This window comes from Lactuca serriola, chromosome 2 (assembly GCF_051521515.1).
Source record: "Lactuca serriola cultivar US96UC23 chromosome 2, Lser_US96UC23_V15, whole genome shotgun sequence".
NCBI classification, from domain to species: Eukaryota; Viridiplantae; Streptophyta; class Magnoliopsida; order Asterales; family Asteraceae; genus Lactuca; species Lactuca serriola.
This window is the reverse complement of record NC_136409.1, coordinates 173,333,814-173,361,181: the sequence shown is the minus strand read 5'-3', so window position 1 is coordinate 173,361,181 and position 27,368 is coordinate 173,333,814. Positions and strand designations below refer to the sequence as shown.

At 29.4% G+C, this 27,368-nt stretch overlaps 1 protein-coding gene across 1 annotated transcript; it reads right to left on the bottom strand.

Annotated features, from left to right (window-relative positions):
* Nucleotides 1-352: 352 nt before the first annotated feature.
* LOC145090604 (transcription factor bHLH25-like) lies at nucleotides 353-5,596 on the bottom strand. The gene is made up of 6 exons (XM_079028749.1): nucleotides 5,482-5,596; nucleotides 5,294-5,381; nucleotides 3,759-3,855; nucleotides 1,616-2,113; nucleotides 977-1,363; nucleotides 353-538 (listed from the first exon to the last, which is right to left on the bottom strand). The coding sequence occupies exons 3-6, from the start codon at nucleotides 3,792-3,794 to the stop codon at nucleotides 464-466; spliced, it is 996 nt and encodes a 331-aa protein (XP_078884875.1). The 5' UTR covers nucleotides 3,795-3,855; nucleotides 5,294-5,381; nucleotides 5,482-5,596; the 3' UTR covers nucleotides 353-463.
* Between the last annotated feature and the right edge of the window lie 21,772 nt (nucleotides 5,597-27,368).

Genomic DNA, 27,368 nt, shown 5'->3' with positions numbered 1-27,368 from the left:
TAAATGATGGTTAGATGCTCTCATGATCACTATTCCACGGATGGTTTGGATGTATTGAGGTAATATTTATATGGAAAATTAAGGTGTTTTTTTAGCCAACCCTTATTTATATTCAATGTAGATCGGACAGAGAAAGGCGTCATTATATATTCAATGAGATTGCCATTATATCCTATTCATGGATTTCAAGTAGATACGTTAGTTGGTTGGTCTTTTAAAAAATCCTCATTTACATGCTATAGCTCCTCACTAGTCTCGGCTTAATAAAAATGTTTTATTATTCAAAAGAAAACAAGTTCGGAAAGCCAATGTCCCAAAATCTTACTGAATGTAAACTAATCTATCAAACCCATTTATAAATTATACAACATTATATTTAACAAATAATTAATACAAGATAAAAGGAGGGTACATGAAAGGAGGGTCAGATGTAGCGTAAATTTTTAGCTTAATTAAGTACATGTCAACGAAAATTACAAAGAGCTGATTGTAGGCATTTCACAAAATACCTCCTGGTTATGATCATCTGATCACTCATCTGCAAAAGACACCAAGAAAATCATAACCTAAAATTTTAACCATAAGAAACTAACCGAAAATATGTTCAAACTAAACTATTATTTCCAATATATAGGTGTTCCATAAGATAGCAAAAGAAAGCAATAAAACGACACAAAGAATTAACATTGTTCAGTTGATGTGACCTAATTAGTCCACGAATAAGAACTAAATAACTATTCTTATACCAGATTGTTTCAAAACGATTACAACTGAATCCTTAATTACCGATGATTATAACCATAAACCTAACAACCATAGGCCGAATCCATAGGGTTACTCCAAACACTTATCCCTTTGAGAATCGCCATTAATTAGGGTTTTCTTCACTTTGTTATTCTTTTGTTTACTAAAATTCCAGTCACATAATTAACAGCATATAGGTTTCATACTAATTAACCATATACTAATCACATACCTGAGCAGTGATTGTAACTAGATTGGCAGTGTTGGAGAAGGGAAGAATGCTGCAACAAATATTGGTAATATGAAGTCTCTCCATCTCCGTTAAAGTTTTTAAAACTATCGACGAATTTTTCCCACAGTAGATTCTTAAAAGTATGTTTCTTCCTGAAATTCTTGCTTTGATCTCAGGGTCATAAGTGTCGCTGCTAGGGAAGTCTTCCATTTCATGGGAAGAAGCTCCATGATCTCCATGGTTAACATAAAACTTGGATCTCGTTATGGAAACATTTGATTCATGGATGATATCTTTTCCGCTAATTGTTCCTTCTAGTTCCTTCACACGAGTTTGAAGTTGTATTATATACTTACTTGCATCTTCCAACACAGTAGCCTTCTCCATCTACGATAATGGGTAATTAGCAACAATACATACAAACTGAAATGGTCATCCTGGATATCATTAGCTGAAATATAAACCTAGTTTTAATTTTACAGTGTGTCACGATTAGTGAATCTGTGTATACATGATATATGATCCCTAAGTTGCATTCATAAATAACAAATTGGTAATAAGTCATTTATCTTTCCGAGATAGCTAGCTGAGTTTATTAAATATTGAAACTAACGCGTGAATTAGTATGTAGCTTTGTACCTTTTTAACTCCAGGAAGAAGAGCAGACAAGGACATGAAGCGTTGAGCCAACTTCTCTCTTCTCTTTCTCTCTGACAAGACATGTTCTTGAGCTTGTCTATGGTTTCTTCTTGTGGTCTGAACCCTTCTGGTAAGCTCAATAGATCCAAGAAATTCATTGAGACTTGTTTCCTCTTTAGGCGTCATTACGTCAGGGTAATTGAATTTGGATCCTCCATAGGGTTGATATGGTTTAATATCTTGTGGTGATGTAGGGTTTCCAAAAGATATAGTGAAAGTGCTGGATAAGGAAGCGTAGTTTGGGGCAAAAGGGTTACTTTCAGCTGCTTTATGATCTTCTTTTTTGTCTTGATCTCCATTAATGGCTAGTGGAATAGACTGGTTTACTGAGACCAAATTGGGATGATCTTTGAAGCTTTCTGATGAAAATGAATCAGTATAATTATAAGGACATGTTTGTTGATGCTGTTTCATGATGTGACAAGGCTCTTCCATTTCCTATCATGCAACGTAGAAACATTTCAGACAAAATAAAGATAAAAATAGTTTTGATATAACAGGTTATGGCGAGTTGAAGGGTAGATTAATGAATTTGTCATATTAAGAAAGACAATCATATCTATCTAGGTAATTCTTCCACAAGTTCTATTGTAAAAAGATCAGACATGTTTGAACAGATTCGCTTAAGATAATTGAAGTGAATCGAAGAATTGCGGAAGAAAAAAGGATGGATCTAAGCTGATACCATGTTATCGTTAGATCAGAATTGAAAGAGTTTTGGCTGAATCTTTGTTTTCATTGACTAAGAATAAGAAAGGGGAAAGCGTCAGTGCTAAGCTAGGCTGTACGTTGAGTTACAAAATGACAATAATGCCCTTCTATATATGATAAATTACGAAAGTAGCCTTTGGCATTGGTAAAGGTAATCAAGAAATCACATCTACATCAATTAAGATTACTATCATGTACCATATATGTTATTGCGAGTTCAAGCTCAAATACCCTTGATGTTATTGCTAGCTTCTCGCTAGCGTTTTTCTAATGATATTGTTGCTGTTAAAAAAAAAGGAAAAAAAAAAAAAAAAAACTCTTGAACCAACAAGAAAAGATTCAATTTAATATATATTTATGGGATTGGTTTTAGTGTTTGGAAAATATCACATTGTGGGTACCCAGGATATTTATTGATTACGAGGAAAGTACTTTTATTTCGACTAACGACATGCATGGTTATAGTACGTAGTTTCTGCCTTCGCGATCCAATCAATACTTGTTGATAATTTCTCCTAAACTTTTGCATATGATCACGTGGTATGTGAAAAACTTTATCTTTTCTTTTTATTCCTTTTGTAGATATATTATTATTTATTTCATTTTATTGGTTACTCAACAAAATCTTTATCGTTACTAATGAAGTTTACCAATTAGCTAGATTGTTTTTAGTTGTTGTAACATTGATTTTAAGGATCTTTATAGATTTTTGTAGATTTCAAGGGGATATGAATGCCATTTTGTCTTTTTTAGAACAGATTGTAAAGCTTCTTTTTTACGTCAAATACTACCAAAATAATAGAAGAGGAATAATTAATAACTGAAATATACTTATCATTAATGATAAAAAAAATAATAATGATGAAATCAAATTGTAGATTAACAACGAAAATGATGAACGGGTGCAGTTAATTGTAAATATTCTTTTTTTGTGTAACGGAAACATTAACCACGATATTATATCACATTTATAAAATCACAGTTTCATGTTTTTATTTAGTTGCTGTAAACAAATCACATTAGAAGTTTATTATCTCAATAAATTCTCATAATCCATATGTGGCTTGTTCATTAGAAGCATATATATTTTGTCTCCCATCAAATAATTCCCTCGATTTTTGCTCCTCCATAGGTGCGTATATATTATTAATTCACAAGCGATAGACTCAGCTGTCTAGAATTTGGTTCGATGGTACGTATTTAAACCTTGAGGTGTGTTGGACTCATTAGTAAATAAAAAACAAATTGGTATCTAATACATCTACATTATATATAATGCAAGATAAATATATTAACATAGCTAGAAAGGGTTTTTGAAGGCTATATATATAATATACCAATCATTTCTAAATCAAGAACTAGCAACTCTTACCAGGTCAGGCTGCCATACGGTGGATGGAATATCCATTATAAGTGTCTTTGGCTTATCTTGATAAGTTTATATTACACACGGCAATCGTATGAAGTTTCTGCTACAAAGAGACACTAACTCGTTAGATAGATCGATGTACTATACAAAGTTCTAAGCAAATAAGAATTTTTATGATTAGTTGTTTTTTTTTTACAATAATGATTTCTGTATTCGTCCAGCTTAACAATGTTAATTATCATCCATTGAAAATATGCGTATATATATGAGATAAAAATGTTAATGACTTGTGAGTAAATGCTTTAATTAGCAACTTAATAATAAAAACATTGTGATCAGGCACAACTCAATGAAAATATGAAAACAATATCTATGCTATTTACTAAAGTAAAGTTTCACAATTCAAAAAGTCACGATTATAACATGCCAACACATTTTTTGGAAAATATATATTTCAATAAGCATGTTCCAAAATTAAGCATATATATATATATATATATATATATATATATATATATATATATATATATATATATATATATATATATATATATATATATATATATATATCTTATGTCAACAATGTTTTCACTCAATTCATGACAGGCAGCTGAAGGATATTGGTGGGCTTCTGAATGTATTAACAATCTTAGTCATGACCACACACTGATGATCAATAAAATGTCAAAATATTTCCTGTCTATGCTGCGCTGCAGAATATTTTTGGCCAAGATTTTTTGGAAACATCATTAAGTAATTATGCTTTCTATTGGATCAGAAGTATGAATCTTATTTTGATTTAAGATAAACAAACCTAGATTTCATAGATCAGTCTTCAACTGGTTAAAAAAAAACCCTAGAGTTCAAATACTTCGCTTCAAATGTTCTAATACTTTTTTATAGGTTAGACAAATAAGAAAAAACTCAGATCCAGTTTAGGGCTCCATATATTGGTTGGATGTCCGATCACACACACACACACACAAATACATAGATATTCAAAAGTAAACTAATTTACTAGAAATGAAGTTATTCGCTTACAGGTTCAAAGCAAACTTAATCATACTCGTGAAAATGAAATTGCATGCTCGATCAGTCTTCTTGTTAAAATGGAAAATAAACCAAAATGTCTCAACTACTGATATCGGCGTAATTAAAAAATACAAATATGTAAAATAACTGAAATTCTATAATTAGATCATCTTTTCTAATCCAAAAAATTCCTAGATTTAGATCCAAATAACTCAAATCCATTAGTCGCAAAAGAGTTCCAGACTTTATGTTTTGACAAACGATTGAAGACACAAGTTTTACAAAACTGAAAATATTATTTTCTCACAATTTAAACACCTTGCAAGTTTAAAAATGATGTCTTTCTGCAAACACAAAAACCAAAATAAGGAATGATTATATAAGAAACTATATATGTAGAAGCCTCATCGATTTCTGAACTCGATCAGTGACGTGGGATCTAATCCCAATTTGATATAAGTTCCATGAGGAAAGTAGCTAGCGAGTAATTTGTTCAAAATACATACCTGTACGTTTACTTTGACCTATTTAAAGAACCAATTATGCTCCTCGCAGAGATCGTTAGCAGAAGTCTCGAAGTTTCAGATATGTATTCTGTTCATTATTGAAACAACCAAGTGACTTTGATAGGTTTTTACAAATAAGCAAGAATTCCAGAAAGAAATTTGAGGGAAAAGGAGATTCGACTACGTACCTTAGCAAAAACTTTAATTATCGATATTTTCTTTTAATTTGCTCCCGAATAGCAAATATTTGCGATTTTAGTCTCATGTATTTATTTATAACTAACACAAGGGTCTTCAGTCTCCAGTCTTCACTAAGAACCAAGAGCGCTATAGGGTTTTCCTGATATTATATGGTAATTAATGATTTAAAATAATATATATTCAGGTCAGACGTATGAGAAATATCATGTTAGCCTAACTTAAATTACACTATTAGGAAAGGTGGACAGTTATTAGAGTATTGGGAGGTTATTCTATAACTTATTATTATGATTTTTTTTTTTTTTTTTAAATAAGCACTTACTGTCACAACTTATACATATAACCCTTTTTATTTTAACAATATTTTAATTTAGCCTTTTCATTATAATTTAGTTTTAAATATTTTTTATTTCTTTACTATTTAATTATTCTTATTAAATATTAATAACATTTTATTTATAAAACATAACTTTTATTACAATAACATAATATTTTCTATGTTTTTCTTTTGTTTTTGTAATTATAACATAATCATTTTTCATGTTTTACTTACATAAATAATGAACTGATATTTATTTATTTGTATTCAATAATTATTTTTATTAAAAATAGACTAATTCAATACAAAGATTTTATAAAATATTTTAGAAAGTTAAGGATAAACTAGTTAAATTTATCAAAAAAAAAAAACTATTTAACAAGCATAACCATTGGAGTAGTATTTTTTTTAGAGATCAAAATTAATGGAATGATGATGTGACACTTATTTATAGTGTAACCATTGGAGATGCTCTTACTACGGAAATTATGATGGTTATTTTAGTGCCACGTGATATTATATGTAATTGTAACTGACATATAAGCTATAGCTAAGAGGCTTATTGTCTGTATTTTATATTATATGTTTGGTGAATGCAGAGTGCATACATATATAATTAGATCCAATTAGAAGTGGGAACGACAAAAAGACGAGGTCAAAGGGGTTGTGCCCCTTGCAGGGTCGTAGGGCAGCGCCACCTTGTAGGGTCTTAGGAGCGGCGCCCCTAGCAGAGTCGATGGGTAACAAGCTTATGGGATTTTGGGCATCACCCCAAAAGGTCTTCAGAAATTTGAATTAGTTTCATTATAGAAAATATGAATTCTAGTAGGTGATTATAGTAAGATCGACATATCTTGTCGGTTTTGGTAATCATTCATTAAGCCATTAATTTTGTGATTTGCCTAACTAATTTAAAAGATTAACCATAATCAGTCATATATACGTCTCGTCATTTGAGCGGTATACAGATAGAACCCTTCTCAACTCGTCTTCTTTTAAACGAGTTCTCAGAATTCTCTGACGAGTTTGTTTGTGTTTTTGTTCTTATATATACAAGTGTCCTTTTGGATTATCGTATACTGAATTTCCTGTAACCCGAACAGAATGTGGAAATATAACAGTTCGGAAAGTGAACATACACGATCCAAAGGAATCCGGTTCTACACCATCACTTACATTATATCATCAAAGTTGTTATGGTTGGGAGTTTGTTGGTGTTCTATAGATAAGCTCTATCGGTAAACACTAATGAATTTCCAATAGAAACACTTCTTTAGCAGAAAAAATTAATTTTTATTATAAGTATTAGTAAGAAAATAATTCAACTTTTATTATTAGTATATTAGTAAGAAAATAATCTTTTACTTTTAAAATTAATAAGAAAATAATCCTTTGCCGAATAATTAATATTAGAATTTTATTTTAATTATTAATTAGAACTAGCATTCTTCTTATTAGGTATAACTATTTTCCAAATAATTCAATTATCATTATTATTAAATACTATTTATTATACTCCCTAGGTCCCAATATTATTGTCCATAGACAAAAAACACACAGATTAAGAAAAACATTAATTATCACTAACTTTATATAATAAAATGATAGTTTTGTCTTTACTTTGCATTTAATGTTCCATTAAATGCTTATTTGGTTAAGTAATAATGAGAGAGTATTTTGGTAAAAACGTTATTTATTTTTAGAAGTTGATTATTATTTTGGGACAAACCAAAAAAGAAAGATGGACTATAATTTTGGGACGGAGGGAGTAATTATTAGTATTCATAATAAATATAACGTCACATATTTAATAATATTAACAAAAATAATAATAACGTGAACATGTATATTGTGTATGTGTATTTGTATATGTATATACGATTTGTATATATACTTAATTAATTAAGTAAAAAAATACTAATTGAAAAACATCGATGATAATAATAATAATAATAATAATAATAATAATAATAATAACTAGTGAAATTTCCCCGTAATGTGGGGTTGAAAGCCATATCGGTTGATTGCAAACGAATTATGTTTTTATTTAGTTTTTTTTTTTCCAAAAATGGTAGAAGGAATCTCATCAGAAATATGTAATATTTGTTCATATACATTGCTATTATTGACTATTAATTTGAAAGTAGACTGTCATACCAGTAAAACCCTAAAGTACATTGTGTATATTTGTGTATTGACATTATATCGTACTTCCTTTTTAAATCAAGTATTCTTGCATAACAAACCTTAAACAAAAAAGGAAAAAAGTAATCAAATTTTATGAATTTAAGTTTGACCAAAGTTTCAATAGTCTTGTCAACCTTATACTGTAAATTCATTACTTCATTGTGACTGGTTCTAACAAAAAGAACAATAGTTGTTGATAAATGTCTCTACGTTCACAACATATCATCATCCTGCCAAAATGTGGTTTTATATGAAATCCATTAGTTATGAACAATAAGACAATTAGTAACCAAGTATATTATTGTTATGGGATAAGTATAAAACACATACCAGATCCATTAAGATATATCTTATTGAAAGGGTAAAAATGGAACTTACACTGTTAGTTAAGATATATCAACCGAACCTCTCCGGCATGCCTGCATCACAAAAGTAGTAAGTTATAAAGCTAAGTACACTTAGATGTGTTTGTTTTTTAAAGCAAAAATTCATGAAGTTTGAAGTCTACCTCTACAACCCTTTGCAGTAAAAGAGGTGAATCAAACAGCTGATAAGAAGTGTGTTTGTTTGTTTTTTTTTAACATCTATATACTGCTGCAGATATTAAAAAATTAAAATAAACTGATTTTATAAACAAAAAAAGTTTTTTCATACCGAAAATTTAATAATGAATGACATTTCAGCAAGAATTGATGATATCTCAGCAAAAAATAATGATATTTCAACATAAAAATAAAGATATTTTAGAAAAAAAATAATGATATTTCATCAATAAATTATTATTATTCAATATAAAAAAATGAAAAAAAAAATCAACAAGAATAAAAAAAAAAAAAAAAAGGTAAAATAAGATTTCAACAATATATAATCAAGATTTCAGCAAGAAAAAAGAAGAAGAAGATGTTGGAAGAGACAATACAAGTGTTGCGCCAAACAGAACACATGCAGAGGTTTTTAACTCTGAAAACTTTTAAAAAAACAAACAGTTGCGAGATTAAAAGTATTGTGCGTGTGCTACGCCACGCAACAATAAGAGGTCTGAAGAGTTTTTTTTACAAAAAACAAACAACACCTTACACTTTTAAAACACATCACTATAATTTTTTTTTCTTTATTTATATAAAAGAAATTGAAAGTGCAATGCCATAATATAATTAGGTAGATTTTCAAAGTACATTGTTATAATAAGAAACAAAAGAAATGTATAATTTTGTGATAGAAAGAAACAGAATAATACACAATTATTGATCCATATTGACATAAAGAGAAGAAATTCGTAGCAATAGAATATTAAAAAAAATTAAAAAATAATAGTAGCAGATACCAAAAATACTAATACGCAAGTCTATACACTATAATGTACCCTTAAACCACAAATCCTTAAATTCCAACAATCCTTTTAAGTATTTTATTTATTTATATATAAATTAACATTCCCTCCTTCTTTGAGGTGGAGGGTTCAATTTCCGTCGTGGACATAGGTGGAATAGATGTTGTTAGCTTAGGAGTAGATTAGATTTACCGGTTCAAAAAAAATATAAATTAGCATTCCGAAACAAGAGTCGCATGTATTCAATTAATATAACCAAACAGTTTTTTTTATATGTATCATTAATATAAAAAGAAATACTTTAATCAACTTGTATTTAATAATATTAAGCTCATATTGATTATCACCTTTTAAGCTATTTTTTTCCTTTAAAATAAAACCAATAATTTATACTCGTGCGACAACTAAAGAATCAATATGATTCTTTGCAAGGCCAACCTAAATAAGCAAAATTAAAGGTGGACGCTACAACTATTGACCATAAATTTTAAAAGGGATAAATCATTGTCAATATCCATTAACAATCCTACAAATCTTTAATCACAAACTATTGTTAGCATAACTTATATATACAATTTACTTATTCATTCCAAATAAATATAATAAATATATAAACATACATCAATTGGCAAATATGTTGGTTTTGCATCAGATGCGGCTTGGATTGTTGGAAAATGTGGATACTGAAGATGAATGAATGTTTAAAAAAAAAAACAATAAATTGATAACTTGAATTCCTTCTCATCCCAATCTCTAGGCTGCATATTACTTCAAAAATGAGTTACTATTAAAAGGGAGGGGGACTTAAATTTGAATAACTCCATATCATTGACCCCTATTAAACCACTTTTCAAGAACCGAACTGTTGTTTTTGTTAAATTTCAATCGTATATTGATAGGACATATCTTCTTTACTCATAAAAACAAAGATTTAAAGAAAAATGAAAAATGCATAAACAAAAACATGATTGGGAAAAAATGTTTAACTTTAAAAATAACAACATGATAAAACGTTAGAAATTGAAGAAGAGTGCGGGATGCAAAAGTTGAAGGCTTTGCCACAAACATATACAGTCACATGTAAACCAATTCATTGTTTTCTTCAAAGCGACCAACACACCCCTCCCTCCTCCCATGCGACATCCACACTCTCCTGCCACAACCACATACATATACAGTTAAAATTATTTGCTTCACGTCTATAACATTAACCCTAAAATCAAATACGAACACAAGATTTCACCCTCTTGAACAAATAAAACTTGGAATGAGAGTAAAAGAAAACTGAAGAAACAAATAAGTTAATAAAAAACCTAAACGTTTATAAAATACTTAAAGGCAATAGTAAAATAAAGAGAAATAAAAAAGTAAACAAATATTAATTTTTTTTTAATCTTTAAGCAGAAAATAAGTACCTTCAAAAAATCACCATAAATTTTGCATAGGTGCCTTGGATTTTATAACGCTTTGTTGCTAGTTGTAAACAGAGAATCAATGCTTCTCTTTCTAGTATCAAGACTCTCTTTGCTTCTTCATCTTATTCCTTTGGGAACCCAACATTCTATTGGGTTTTTATTTAAAAATCCGGTTTCACAACCAGTAAAAATGACAACGGAAGCTTTAAAAATATTGAATAAAACTAAAACTATTTTACCCACCAATGATCATTTTGCAAGAGTTAGAAAGATTAAAGCAACCATAGAAGGGAAAACATAACAACCTTTGAAGAATTTGATCCTAATGGAAGGTTGGTAGTTGATGAAGTGTGACATGAAACTCTAAAACAAGAGTTCTCTACAAGTATCCACCAAGTAAGAGTAGAACCATCAAAACATGGTAGTATTCACTTGTAATTTGTTGTTCATAAGCCTTTCAAATATATACCAAATATATGTTCAAAGGTGAAGCAACAAAGGGATATTCTTTAAACATCAAAATGCAAAAGAATGGAGGAGAAAGGAGGCTTGCAAAACTCGAAATTTGGTAGCCCCATAGAAAGCATGTAACATCCTGACTCCCATGTATTATATATATATATATATATATATATATATATATATATATATATATATATATATATATATGAGTTTATTGACAAACTCGACGAGTTGGATGCCCCACCTCGTCGAGTAGAAACAAATTTGGCCACGTGGGTTTTACGACCAACTCGATGAGTCGGAGGGACCAACTCGACGAGTTGGCGCTGCAAGAGGAAACCCTAATTCTCTGGGGTTGGGTCCTATTTAAAGGACCTTAAGCGCTCATTTCCGCCTCACCAGTCACCTTACTCCCCTGTGTGAAACCCTAATCGTCTATATTGATCTAAGAGAGAAAAGAGCTAATCTTTGGGGCATTTTAGTGCACTATTGGAAGAGAAGAGAAGAGTATCAAATCAAGGAATGAGAAGGGACTGTTGGATCCGGTGTCCATCCACCCTTAGCTACTGTGGGAAGGTAAAAGTCACCGCCTTGCTCATCATATTGATTAGATCTCATTGTTAGGAAGCGTTTAGGGTTTTTTCCATATTTCCTTGAAATTTTGAGTGATTTGAGCTTGCTAAGAGAGTGAGACTTAAGATCAGGACCTTGAGAGGCCCCTTAAGCCCAAAGGTCCAAGCTTTATCAAGCTAGAGGAAAAATTGTATGCTTAGGACTCTAAATGCAACTTGTTTTTGGCATTTCAAGCCTTAAGTGTCATGCATGGATGTAAAGCTTGCAGCTTTATGTGGTATCTCAGCCTTGGGAGGCCAGATCTAGAGTTTGGGGTTGTAGCTCTGCCTTAAAACGTTTGAACAAGAAAAGAGACTTAAGGGAGTTGTTGAGTTTATGAGCCAACTCGACGAGTCGTCTAGGGTTTTCCTCGATGAGTCTGGACATATGAGTAACTCAGTGAGTCGATGAGACAAATCGACGAGTTAAGTTGGTTTTTTGCGACATTTCTGAAGGACAAGAGGACTCGACGAGTCACTTAGATGCACTCGACGAGTCGGGTCAACATAGACTGTTGACTCGAGTGTTGACTTTAGGGTTTGGTCAAGACAGGGATTATGGAGACCATAGGGAGGTAGAATGTTCTTTCACCCATTCTAAGAGATTAGAGAGAGAGAGAGAGAGAGAGAGAGAGAATAACTTGGTTTATTTGGAGTTATGATTTAAGTGTTAATTAGAGATAATTATCGTATGTGTTAGGCGGAGGCTAGATCGGTGATTTGTGTACTAGGTTTATTTTCTTGCTTACGAGGCGAGTCTTCTCACTATACTTACCTTGAGTGGTAATTTGTGTGACCGGAGGGTCTTGTGTGCTTATATTGAGTATTGTGATATCATGCATTATGTCCTTGTGATTTATGTTGTGTATTATGTTGAGCTTTACTGAGTTAGGACCGGAGGGTCCACCCGAGTTGTGGAACCGGAGGGTTCCGCTGAGACACATCGACTAGAGGGACTTATTTGAGATATAGCCATGAGAGGCTAATGAGTTATGTGTGGTATTTTAGGGAACTCACTAAGCTTCATGGTTACCGTGTTATGTGTTTTAGGTACTTCTCAGGATCACGGGAAGGCACCGACTTGATTATACACACGAGATAGAGTCTATGTTTTTGAGGATCCTAGATTTTAACAAACAATTTATGAATTTTTGTTTTTAACAATTTGAAAATTGTGGTTTTTGGAATGTGATATTGAGTATTATGTGGTTTTGAAAATGAAATTTTTTTTTGAAAATTTACGGTGTTACAGAGCATGAAGCTCTAGGTTTTGGTACTCCAAAGAAGAAGAAGAAGAATGCTTGAACTTATCCCAAACCCTTCCATGCGTTCCCTTATATAATGCCCAAAAAGCAAAAGGAGTCCATAAAGAAAAAGCAACATGCAACATGCAACATGTTTCTTACAAGCATGCATAAAGAATAGACAAGGCATGCATGCCTTGTCTCCTCCCATTTTTCGGCCCTATGGTTAAAGGATGGAACCAAAGGATGTTCCATTATCATACGACTAGTTTATACGTGTAAAAATATATATACCAACTTTATATAAAAGGCTATCATTTATATAAAGTGATTCATATATTCAAACAGCTATATATATATATATATATATATATATATATATATATATATATATATATATATATATATCCTATATAAAACTACCTTTTATATAAATAAACTCTAACTAGTTTATTAAGATATAATATAACTTATAAATAATCATAACTTATGATATATTTCATAAATTGTTATTTCTCCAATAAATATTATTTCCACAAATAATAAATTCTCAATTAGTAAAATATTATTTCCATGAAATAATAGTTTTCCAATTAAATACAAGTGTTGTTATATTTATTAATAATCAAATTATACTAATAAATAATCAATTAACAGTAACTTGTTATATGGTATGACACTATATGATCATATATTATTAGCAACATCATTCTATAATGACTCTTGGGCATACAAGATCTTCCAATCTCCCACGTGCATAAGACTCATCATATATTGATATAGACAGTGGTGAACGTCTAGCAACATTTCACTGCCCCCAATAACATATTACGAAGAATGCCATTCATCAACATCCAATTCCCAAAAGCTCTAAGCTTCACTTGATGTATTAAGGTAAGTTTATCAATTATCCCTTTGTTACAGACATCTTGTTGAACATGAGCCTTGGATCACAATCAATCTCATTTGTAATTCAACTTTGGGTAACGCGCATTAGATGTCTAACTCTCAACGCATAAGAGGAACAAATCTCATCTTGACTACATAAGCCTCTTGCATAGTTCACACCATACCCGAATATGACTTTTATAACTGCACGGTCAAGGAACAACATTTGGTCATATCAAAACACAACACTCCCTACACTTAAGTCCCACTATGTGTCTCAGGTGTTAAGGATACAAAGATAGTACCTTTTAATCAAGAATCAATCATAACTGCGATCTATGAGATGATCTTGATGCGGGTCTGTTCAGGACTAGTTCTTTGACAAGTACCTATGAAAATTGGTTACAACCACTTTCTTACTTTCATCTAGTGAGAGTCAACCAATCCATTTCATATTTGTGTAACTTCATAATTTCCCCCACAATCATGACCGACTATGAACCTTTAGAATAATAAGATTATTCATGCATTAAACATGTTAATATAGAACACAACAAGTATTAATGTAAAGATCATATCCCAGTATATCAAAACATTATTTAACAGTTGTTGTTATAATGTTCCAATATCCAAATACTAAATTCAAATCAAAATCTCATTACTATAATAATAAAAGTCTTATTGCTGAAGTGTGACCACTCATACTTAGCTTAAAAGGGAAGATATTATTAATGGGTTTGACTAAATTTAATTTGTGTGCATTCTGTTGTCACACCCCAAAACCTGAACGGCGGACATTTGGGGGCGGAGGACATCGTGAATAGTATCATAACAAATGTAAAAGAGTAATCAAAGCAACAACAACCATTATATTGATAATAAAGTGTTTACATTGAATACATAAAGTAGATAGTGTGATTTCAAAAGTAGATGACCAAAACAAAGACTCGAAGCTACTCTGTTCCATCTTTTTGACACTTGTACGAGTACCTACTTATTAGTTTCCTGAGAATACAAGTGATTTGGAAAGTGTATCAACATTTAAGTTGGTGAGTTGATAAGTATTTGATTTAGAAAGTAAGGTTATTGTTTCTTGAAAATGTTCGTATGATATTACAGAAAATCCTATATTTTCTTAATAGCTTGAAGTGTAGCCCTTAGCCTTGATAGAAAAATGTATTTGTTTCTTACGTTTAAAGAGAGATATATGATACTTTGAATTTGTATATGAGAAGTGACCAATGTTAGTTCTTACCATGATTACTTAGTGTATATAAGTTATATAAAATCAAAGATCGAACTCACAGTCAAATGAGTAGATCTGCCCTAAGCCCATAACCAAAAAAGGAACAAGACATGAGGTGGAAACCACACATTTCACTATCTATCGAATTTTCATTTTATATAACCCAAACATACCCACTAAGTGATCACATCAATATGAAAATACTTGTATATGTCTCCAGAAAATCTGATATTTTCTAATGAAAAGAGTTATGATTCGTTGTGTTGAAAATGAATGTATTAGATCCAGAAAATCCCATATTTCCTACTAGTATAAAAGTAGTCTTCTACCAAGACTCGACTGTTTTTGAATGTTTTCTTCTAGAAATCCAATATTTTTCCATAAGTGTGTGGTAGTTTAAAAGTTCCAAAACTGTAATGCAATAGTGTTTTTCATGCCTAGAATAGTAGATTTATGTATGTATAAAATCACTAAGGCATTTGATAACCCCGTAAATCAATGTGTTTTTAATACTCCATGTAAGTTTTATAACCAAGCTATTGACCCAGACTGCCTGTAACAACGTTCTTCAGGCGTTGGAATGTTATGACGTTTGTGACCCCAGACCTGCCGGTCTAACTGTAGCTAACAGTTTAGGTGCGTGATTGTCAATCCCGTATAGATCTATACACAAGTATCACACTCTCCTTACAAGAGATTATGGTATATAATACAGGACTTTAACTTCATACTTGAAAGTACGTGAAGTTGAATGTCTCACAAAGCTTAGTATCAAATAGATTTACGTATGAAAAGTTCAATTATTCTTGTATATGAAAGTATTTCCTTGATATAGTACTTATAGTATGTAAAATCTCATGAATATCTAGTAAACTACACCTATTATAGTTTTTCCCAAATGTGTGATTCGTTTGTATGATAAACCCTAGGGTAGTGTTGACTTTGTATGTAAAGTATAACATTTGTAATAACATTATTGAACATTTATACTCAAATTATACATAAAGTGTTTGATATTTATATAACAAAAGTATAGCAAACGATTGATGTTTTTCACACGATGATAACCGTGTGTGTACTTGTATTCCCCCCTTTAAAAGTGTATAAAAGCATTTACAAAACATTTGAAAACGTATTTATAGGGGTATGAAATCACCTGATAAGAGGTGAATCGGATAGCGTTTCGTTTCTAAGAGTGACCTTTCTTGACGTATCCTCGGGTTTCGGGTGAAAAACCGGGCTTCACGCGGGCAGAGCTTCAGCTCGGGAATTTCACTTCTCGGCATCTTCAGGACTTCGGGACTCGCTTCAGGTCTCGGGAATGATACCGGGGCTTCGGGGTATAACTTGCACACAAAACGAAGCAAAAATGAGAGGGGAAGGAAGAAATGAGCAATAAAACCCGGCAACCCTCGACTTCTATTTATAGGGTGCTGAAAGAGGGATTATGTTGGGCGTAATTTCGGAGTACATTGGGTGTACTTCCGTTACGCTGGGCGTACGTGACGTCAGTGCTTACATATGGCACTCGAATGTTGGTGAGGTCGGTTGTAGCCCGAGGCGGTTCATGCATCCGGGTACGCTGGGCGTACCCCATTACGCTTGGCGTAACCCGATTAATAAAACTTCTAAATGACATAACTTTCGCATATGAGCTTCGTTTTCGACGTTCTTTATATCCACACGTAGGTGAGACTGTACTCTTCAAATTTCGTTTAGACTCCGTCAGCTAGTTTTGAATTTATTTTTAATAATAGACTTTTAACAGGCAGGGACTGGAAAAGTCCGTTAAAAATCCATAACTTCTTCATCCGACGTTCGTTTTCGTCTGTCTTTTTACCATTGTATTACTATTGTCAAGACCTTCGATTCTCGTTTAGGTTGTGTTGGCTAAAAACCGCTCGATCTCTATTTCGAGTTTTTAGCCGTCTACCGCTATATCCGAAACTTCGAAAAATCATAACTTCCTCATACGAAGTCAGATTTGGGCGTTCTTTTTAGGTATGTTAACGGTTTAATGATATCTACAACTTTCATTTAGATACATAAGGCTAGAAAGTGTTTTATCGAAACTTCGTATTTTACGCTTAATAGTGTTTTACCGGTATTGCCGTGGATCTTCGATCGGTCATAATTTCTTTGTTATAACTCGGATTTTAGTGTTCTTTATATTTTTGGAAACCTCGTTATGTTATCTACCACTTGATACATCCCAATTATGTTTTTATAAAAGTTTAAATTTGACCTAGATTTTGCTGGTGTTACATCTGTGAATACAATTATCTCTATATTTGACATTACTCTAAGTATAGTTAAATATTTTGGAGAATATAATTGGTGTTTTTATGTGACATAGAGTTTCTTAGCTTGATTAAGTACACTCTATTACTAACAAAAGATTTCTAGGTTATCCCTGAATGGAAGGATTCAACCTAGTTAATGATCTAGTTCATCCAATTATATTTGATTTCAACTTCTAAAAAGTAGTGTATTCTTATTTAGTGGAGTGTGCTATTTTGTTTTGCTTGGATCTCATTCCAACTAAACTTACTCTTCATTCCATAATAAAGTCATAATCCAATTATAATTCATAATTATCTATATTTATTTAGAAATTAAAATCCTATGTAACTCTTTACATTAAGACTTTATTCTAAACTAATTATCTCATATACATTCTCTTAGTTCTTCTTAAGTACTCTTAGAATGTTCTCACAGTCATCTGGTGACTTAACCATGTATTCAATTTTGTATCTCATGATATGACATAAATGATGGATTCATTTGCCAAGCAAATAGAATATAAACCATTTTATCTAGCTCAACCTATGTGCTAGGTTGTTTGAGACAGACTCAGAAGGTATCATGTAAAAATGCAAAGAGTCATCCAAAAGGAATCATGTATCTTGACCTCTTTCAAGATATTATCATTTCATGCAAAATGAATTTTAAAACCTTTAACATTCATCTTTATCTATCTCTTATAGATTTTACATTCCAAGAATGTGTCTTGTCATTCCGAAGTCTTTCATTTTAGAAATACTTTCTGAGTCAAGGTGAAAACCACCTTGCGTAGTCAGAATGTAATTTCAAATGAGTAAGTATGTCTCTTTCATACAAGATTAGGAATATCACTATCCTCCTACTAGTTCTTAGTAAACACGCACACACATTCTTTTTATAAAGCATACCTTGTATCTTTATATTAAAATGAATACTCCAACATTGAGTTGTTTTCTTTATATCCACATGTGGATCTTAATCCTTACACATTTGGTTAGGATAACATGGATTAAGAAAACCTTCAGGCTAAGCTATATAGATATCTTCTAATAGATGTTAATTAAGAAAATCGGTCTTTCTTGAAATCTATTTGATATATCTCATATTAAGAATATGAAGTAATAGTAAATAATATCCTTGTTGATCTAATCATAGCTACTTGTGAAAAGGTTTGATCATCGTCAATGTTATAAGTATGATAAGGACCATAGTTAATGACATGAGTATGAGAAAATCCTTATAAAACAAGTATTACTAAATGTGTATGTAAATCCATGTATATATTCTTTCTAGAAGAATCTCTTACTCCTTCTAGCCTTGCTATGGAGAGGAAGATTAATCAAGCCCATACTTGATTGTTAAACATGGATTATATCTCAATGTTCATGACTCTAAGTAATTTGTCAGATTCAAGATCTGATATAACATTTTGGTAGTTGATGGTTTAAATAGAAACCATCAAGAAATCATCAATGAGAGATTTCACATTTCTCAAGTCATAGATGATTTCTACCATTATGGTGAACAATTTGTTTTTATGGATAGCTACTATTCATGCTCAACAATTCCTTGTTGAATCTAATGCCAATAATTATTACATCCGACTATGGTCCTTGAGATGCTTCAAGTTCCACGTGCCTCCCACTTGCTTTGTCATTAGAAGCTTGCTTTCTGTTAACTCATCTTTCAGAGGAAAAAAACGAACTTATTCTTGGTGGGTTTTTTATATAATAATCTAAATGCCCTTTTAGAATTTCCTACAATTATGTAATTAATTGGTGTTTGTATTCTAGATACAATTAATAGTGATTGAAATATAATCCAAAAATGTTTAAAGGAGGACATTTTTACTGATTAGAAAGTAAACTATATCAAGTAAAGTTTAATTCACCCTTTATCATCACGAAAACTTTAGATGGTACTATTGGATTAAATCTTGTGTTCAATCATAGACATTCATTAGAAAGGAAGTCATACACCAAAGCGTATAGTTTCTTAATAATTATTTTCCCTACACTTTAATGAAAATATTATTAGGAATCTTTTATATATAAATAAGATTCTAATATGTCAAATAAACTACATTATTTGCCTTCAAAAATCCCTTTCTTGAAGTTGGAATATGTAGACTTCATTTATACAATAAAGATAACAATGTCATAGATAAGTTTGATTTAAAACAATTTTAAGTCAAAAGTGCTTGCATATAGAGCTTAATTTTATTTATAAAATGTTGATATTTACTTTGTAATTCTATTAAGAGATCTAGTCTCAGAAATAAAAGTCAACCATTTCAGAATATGAGTATTATCGTTATGAAAAATGATATAGTAAAAAATCAAACATTTAAATAAATAACTGAGACATAAATATTTATACATGATAAATTTAAAACATACATTGTTTCACTACAAATATTGTTTTATATTACAACCAATTTATGTTCTAAGCATAAACAATAAACTAAACTTCGAGAGTGTAGCTCCAACGTGCTTGTGCTCAGCTAGTTACTCTTCTGTAAATATTTGCAAGCAAGTTATAAATATTAGATTAACATTTAAGTACCATGTACTTGAGTGTTACACGAAAAGTATGAGTTCTATCCAGTAGATACCTGAAGTACTAGTTTCTTTCAGACTTTCTTTCTAGATAAGAGGAGCAGTTCCTCTACCAGTGTCTAGTTTCTCTACCAAAGAAACAAGATCCATGTATATGGGCCTTATTGGATTTCTTGGGCTTAAAGGTGTTTAATCCATAAACATGGGCCTTTTAGATCACACAAGGTGAATCTTTTAGCCTTGTACTTTTCCAACAAAATATCACTATATTTATTGGAATATTGCTTAACTTGTTATATTATCATATATATATATATATATATATAAATTATCCAAACTTCCTACAAGTCATTAATAATTATTCCTAGTAAGATGTTAGAAGCATCTTGGGCATCACTGTGATGCATTTACTAGGTATCATATTCAGATCTATTCCTCAATGCAATTTGTTTAGGAATAGGTCCTTTAAGTGTATACTATTTCATATCTCTCACGAGATTTTCTCTTAAGACATGAACTCATTCATTGAATTTGTATCTATTGAATGTTTTTGTTTCATTAAGTCATTTAAAGAGTAATGACAATTCATGGTTATGAGAGTGGATTATATATCTACAAAATTATAACAAAATTCATTTAGTATTTTCAATATTTAATATTTAATAATTAATACCCTTTTAGTTTCTAAAAATATTAATGATCAAAGTCTAGGATCCAAGTTGCAAAACAAAGAAATAGTTAGGTATCCTTTATCGCATCCATCCGAATTCAACCCGGTAGATATCGATTATCAATTATATCTTACCATATAATTCCTAGATTTATGGGATCGCTAATAACAAATTTAATTATTAATGTTTGATCTCATCTATGCCTCGGAACTCTCTTGCTTAGGTATCCTTTATCACAAAAGATTTCCGATCAAATTGTCCAATTTGAAAAACTTGTGTAATCGACCTATAACTTGGTTATAAAAATCACGAAAACACCCCGACCATCAAATGATAACAGCAAGCAGTTAGGTATCATTTATCCCACCAATGCATACAAGAGACGTGCGCGTGTTCTTTAAAAAGGATTTCATAGATTTGAGGTTTCTAAGAGGTCTTTGATGTTTTTATAATTTTAGTTTAAAAACATGTTATATCATGGTTATTGCATGCATTCAATAAACCATGGTATACCTTTTAAAAAACTTATTTTTATGAAAAAATCACATTTTAACAATGTTCTATAGATAAAAAAAAAAACTTATTTTTATGAAAAAAATCACATTATATAAAATCTGGTTTTATATAATTGACGCGATCAAAGTTTTAAATTAAGAACTAGTATTAAGTTATATCGTTTGAGCGCTTTAAAACATTTAGAAACCTTTTAATAAAAGTTCATGTTATAAAATAAGGTTTAGAGTTTCACAAGTTTACAAATCTTTATTTTAAACTTATACAATTTTAATCTCGAAATTTTACCAGTTACTAATTTTAACGATAAAGTTTGTTTTATTGTAAAATTATTTTTAGCATCTTATGTTAAAAGGTAAATTCCATTAAAACCAAACTCCTTGTGATTTTTATTTATGCTCAAATATTATTTTGCATTTGAAAAACTAATTTATCGACCATAACATAATAATAATAACATAAACATAAAACAACACAAACATGCATAACAATTATAACATGTGTATAAACCAAGCCATTGACTAGTAATAATTTTGTGAGCCATCACAAAATTATCAAGTCCATTCCTAAAGGGACATAAAGGATATTTATCTTGTAAAGTCTTCATGTGCTCCCACTTACTTCAACACCTTGTAGCAAGTTTATAAAAATAATTTTATAAAGTTTAAGAAACTTTAATAAAATCAACTTTATAAACTTTTGATCTTCAAAATGTCCACCATCTTCATTCTTGTTACATTTTTATAAAAATAAACTATTTCTAAAACTAATCTATTACTTACAAAAATTAATAAAAGAAAACTATCTATTTAATTATTATATACTATATGAATAACTAAATAATTATAACCATTTTAAATAAATAAACATATGCAACAACACAAAGGTCTATGGCTAGTTTATGCACATCATATATATTTATACTAGGCGAATGTCCGTGCGTTGCGCAGAAACATCTATATAGCTGAAATATTTACCAATATATATTTTTTTACATAAAACAATAATGTGGTTATTAAATTTGATATAATAATTCATATACTAAGTTGATATAATATATTGATTAATTTGAATTATATGATAATATATACATCTATTAAAACCACATAATTTCAATCTTTGGAATGGCCTCTACCCGTGGGTTATTCATGAATGAAATTAAATATAATATATGGTTTAATGTTATTTATAGTTGTTATTGTTAATTATTTTTTTTTTAAATTTATATGCTTAACGTTTTAATTTCTATTAGTGTAATTATTTAAAACATCAAACAATTTATTTTTTATTTTAAAGGTAACAATATAATCATTTATATAGAGTTATTTTTAACTATTGTTATTGTAAGTTATTTAAGCTACTTATTTGAAAACTCTTAACGATTATAAGAATATCTTTAGGAAATATTTTAGTTAAATTGATACTACAGATTAGTATTTGCATTTAGCACTATAATTTTTCATTTTTAACTATTCACAAAATATTCTTTGAGTTTTAAGTGGAACTGAAATTTATATTGAAGTTGACTTTGTAATGTTATATTTAAATTAACAATTTAAGTATTTTGTCGAAATTGTTCAAAAGTAGTAGCTTTAAATTGAGAATGGTTTACATACAACAACATATTAAATATAATAAATTAAGTATAATATGTTAAAAGTTAAAGACAAAACTTTCTAAGTAGAAGTAAAAATATTATTTTAATATTGATATTTAGTTTATTTACGATTACACTTTAGGTTTGATACTTATTTAACCTTATTAACCAACTTATAATCATTATTAGAAAGACACTACAATTTATCACTTTTAACTATTTACAAAATATTCTTTAGGTTACTTAAGTTTAACTAAAATTTATATTTAAGTTGATCTTGTAAAGTTATATTTAAAATAACAATTTAAGTGTTTTACACAAATTGTTCAAAAGTTGTAGCTTTAAAATGATAATGGTTTACATAAAACAACATATTAGACTTAATAAATTAAGTATAATATGTTAAATGTTAAAAACATAACTTTATAAGTAGAAGAAAATATATTCTTTTAATATTGAAATTTAGTTTATATATGATTATACTTTAGGTTTCATATTTATTTAAGCTTATTAACCAACTTATAATCATTATTAGAAAGAAATTGAAAAGTCATTGGAGTTTCAAATGAATGTGGTTAAAGGAAAGATGAATGGGAGTTTCAAATGCATGAGATTCAAGAAAAAATGCTAGCTTTATAAGTATACTAGGCGAATGCCCGCGCGTTGCACAGAAACACCTATATAGTTGAAGTCTTTACAAATATATAATTTTTTAAATATAACAATAACGTCGTTGTTAAATTTGATATAATAATTTGTATATACTAAATTGATATAATATATTGATTATTTTGAATTATATGATAATATATACATTTATTATACCTTCATAATCTCAATCGTTCGAATGACTTCTACCCGCGAGTTACACATGAATAAAATTAAATATAATATATGATTTGATGTTATTTATAGTTGTTTTTATTGTTAATTAATTTTTTAAAATTTATTTGCTTAATGTTTTAATTTTCTATCATTATAATTATTTAAAACATCAAACATTGTTTTTTTTTATTTTAAAGCTAACAATATAATCATTTATATAGAGTTGTTTTTAACTATTGTTATTGTAAGTTATTTTAAGCTACTTATTTGGAAAATTTAAACGATTATAAAAATATATTTAAGAAATATTTTAGTTAAATTGAGATTAAAATTTAGTTTTTGTTTTTATCACTACAATTTATCACTTTTAACTATTTACAAAATACTCTTTTGTTTTTTTAAATGGAACTGAAATTTATATTTGAGTTGACATTGTAATGCGCAAAAACACCTATATAGTTGAAGTCTTTACAAATATATATTTTTTCAAATATAACACTGACTTTGTTGTTAAATTTGATATAATAATTCGTATATTAATTTGATATAATATATTGATTATTTTAAATTATTTGATAATATATAAATCTATTATAACGTCATAATCTCAATTGTTTGAATGACTTCTACTCGCGAGTTACACATCAATAAAATTAAATATTATATATGGTCTAATATTTTTTATAGTTGTTACTTTTAACTAATTTTTTAAAATTTATTTGCTTAATGTTTTAATTTCTATCATTATAATTATTTAAAACATCAAACATTATTTTTTTATTTTAAAGGTAACAATATAATCATTTATATAGAGTTATTTTTAACTATTGTTATTATAAGTTATTTTAAGCTACTTATTTGAAAAATTTTAACGATTATATAAATATATTTAGGAAATATTTTAGTTAAACTGATATTACAATTTAGTTTTTGCATTTATCACTATAATTTATCACTTTTAACTATTTACAAAATATTACTTGGTTTTTTAGTGGAACTAAAATTTATATTTAAGTTGACACTGTAATGTTATATTTAAATTAACAATTTAAGTATTTTGTCCAAACTGTTCAAAAGTTATAGTTTTAAACTGATAATGGTTTACACGCAACAACATTTTAAATCTAATAAATTAAGTATAATATGTTAAAAGTTAAAGACATTATTACTTTATAAATAGAAGTAAAGATATTATTTTAAAATTGAAATTTAGTCTAATTTTTATTACACTTTAGGTTTGATATTTATTTAACCTTATTAACCAACTTACAATCATTATTAGAAAGACACTACAAATTATCACTTTTAACTATTTGTAAAATAATCTTTGGGTTGTTTAAGTTAAATAAAATTTATATTTAAGTTGAGCCTATATTGTTATATTTTAATTAATAATTTAAGTATTTTATACAAATTGTTCAAAAATTATACCTTTAAAATGATAATGGTTTACATCCAACAATATATTAAAACTAATAAATTAAGTATAATATGTTAAAAGTTCAAAATCATAATTTTATAAGTAGAATTAAAGATATTATTTTAATATTGTAATTTAGTTTATATATTAATACACTTTAGATTTGATATTTATTTAACCTAATTACCAATTTATAATTATTATTATAAAGAAATTGAAAAGTCATGAGAGTTTCAAATGAATATGGTGAAAGGAAAAAAGAATGGGGCTTTCAAATGCATGAGATTCAAGAAAAAATGCTAGCTTTATAAGTATGTATGATAATGATAATGATACTCAAAAATATATAAAACAACTCTTTATTTTTTTAAGACAACTTTTACGACCAAAAGGATGCATGTAAAATTTTTGTTAAAAAATAACAATAAAAAAAATTTAAAGTTGCCATAGAAATATGTATGGATTTTTTTTGCAAAGAGAAAACCATCCATGTTTCCAAAAACAAAGGTTTAATCAACAAAAGAAACAATCTAACTAATCTTGCAAAAATAACTCTGATACAAAATTTTGAGTTTTTATTCAAAAATCCGGTTTCACAACCGATAAAAATGACAACAGAAGCTTTAAAAATGTTGAATAAAACTAAAACTATTTACCACCAATGATCATTTTGCAAGATGTAGAAAGATTAAAACAACCATAGAAGAGAAAACATAACAACCTTTCAAAAACAAAATTTCACCATATGATTGATAAATGATAACAAAAAAAATGTTTGTAGGCATCTAGATAAAGAAAATATAATAATCATTTATCAACCATATTTTTTGAAATTTTCACGGGAGATTGGTTATGTAAGGCTTTCATATCCTTACCAATGGATTCACAAAATATTTGTAGGCATCTAGATAAAGAAAATATAATAATCATTAGTAAAAAGTCAACCTTGATCTGAATTTATTTCATGATGGCATTGAATAGAGACTCTTCCTTCCTCATTTCAAAATCAGAAGCTCAAGGTTGTAATAGAATAATGTTAAATTCTTCAAATAATTGAACTCGTTGAAGGAAAATTAGTTTCAGTCTCCTTAACATTAGGAGCAAAAGCAAAGATATAATGAATTTAAAGAAATGGGAAATAATGAGTTTAATTTAAGATCAGCTTCTATGAGGGCAAACTAAAGCTGGTATAAAAATCCAATTAAATTGTCTCCTAAAGATAATGTCGATCAATCTTTCACACAGTGTAAATAATTAACAAAATTGATTTCATCCTCTATAGACAATAAAACAAATTTAGGGTATGTATAAAAGGGACATAAATGGGAGCGTGAATTTAGAAGAAAAGAAAATAATAAAGATGGTTAACCTTTTCTGATAACAGTGTCTGGCATGAAACATCACGAAAATGAATTTTTTTTCAAATTGTAATTTCAAGTAAAAAAAGAAACACATAGCTAGAAACGAACAAAAAAAGTTAATTTCACATAATTGTACAAGTGCATTGAAGAAAAAACAAAATACCTAGAACCAAACGTGAAAAAAGAAAATCAAATTCGCAATCGAACTCCATATATCCCTATCGATTGAAATTCTTAAGGTCGGTGTCGCAGTTAGAAATCAGAGGAGTGGCATACAGAGAAAGCCAAACCAAATAAGTTGAAGACATAAACAGATAAACGCAGAAAAAACAGAGGAAGAAGAATACCTAGGAATGAAAGAAGAAAGCGAGTGTGAGACATTCAAGAAACCAACATCTTTAAACAAAGAGAAAGGATGAACATGAAAAAATCATGGCTGCAGAACTTCACACACCTTCAAAATCGAAGACAAAAACCTCAAAAATTGTGAAGTCTTCGTTGGTTGGTGAATGATTAGAAACGAATGAAGCTTTTTCAGTTAACGGTAGATGGTGGAGGTGTCGAGCGACTGAAGCACAGGCAGTGGATTTTCAATCAACGCAAAATCCGATACTTCAGGAAATCATATTGTGGTGGGGAGAGAATTTAGGGTTCTTGTGATGTTGAGTGGGTTAATACGAAGACACGAACATGTAAGATAACAAGGAGAGAGGCGGTAGACGTCATGTGTATCATCGGTTTGGGGTGTAGTGGAGTAATGTTTTGGGGAATAGAAACGGTGGAGGACACCGTGTTGGGAGCAAAAAGTCGGTGGAGGAAGAGAAGAATGCCTGTAGAGGTAAATCAATTGCCCCAAAACCCAATATTGAGGGTAGAAAATGAAGAAGAAAAAAAAAAAAAAAAAAAAAAAAAAAACTGAGAACGAGTAATATAAAAACCCTAAA

Bases quoted from the DNA above. Each gene is read 5' to 3' on its own strand.
- LOC145090604 (XM_079028749.1), bottom strand. From the start codon at position 3,794: ATGGATATTCCATCCACCGTATGGCAGCCTGACCTG. The intron at 1,364-1,615 runs GTACAAAGCTAC...CCATTATCGTAG, and splicing joins TTCTTCCTGGAGTTAAAAAG to ATGGAGAAGGCTACTGTGTT. The intron at 539-976 runs GTATGTGATTAG...TGTCTTTTGCAG, and splicing joins TAGTTACAATCACTGCTCAG to ATGAGTGATCAGATGATCAT.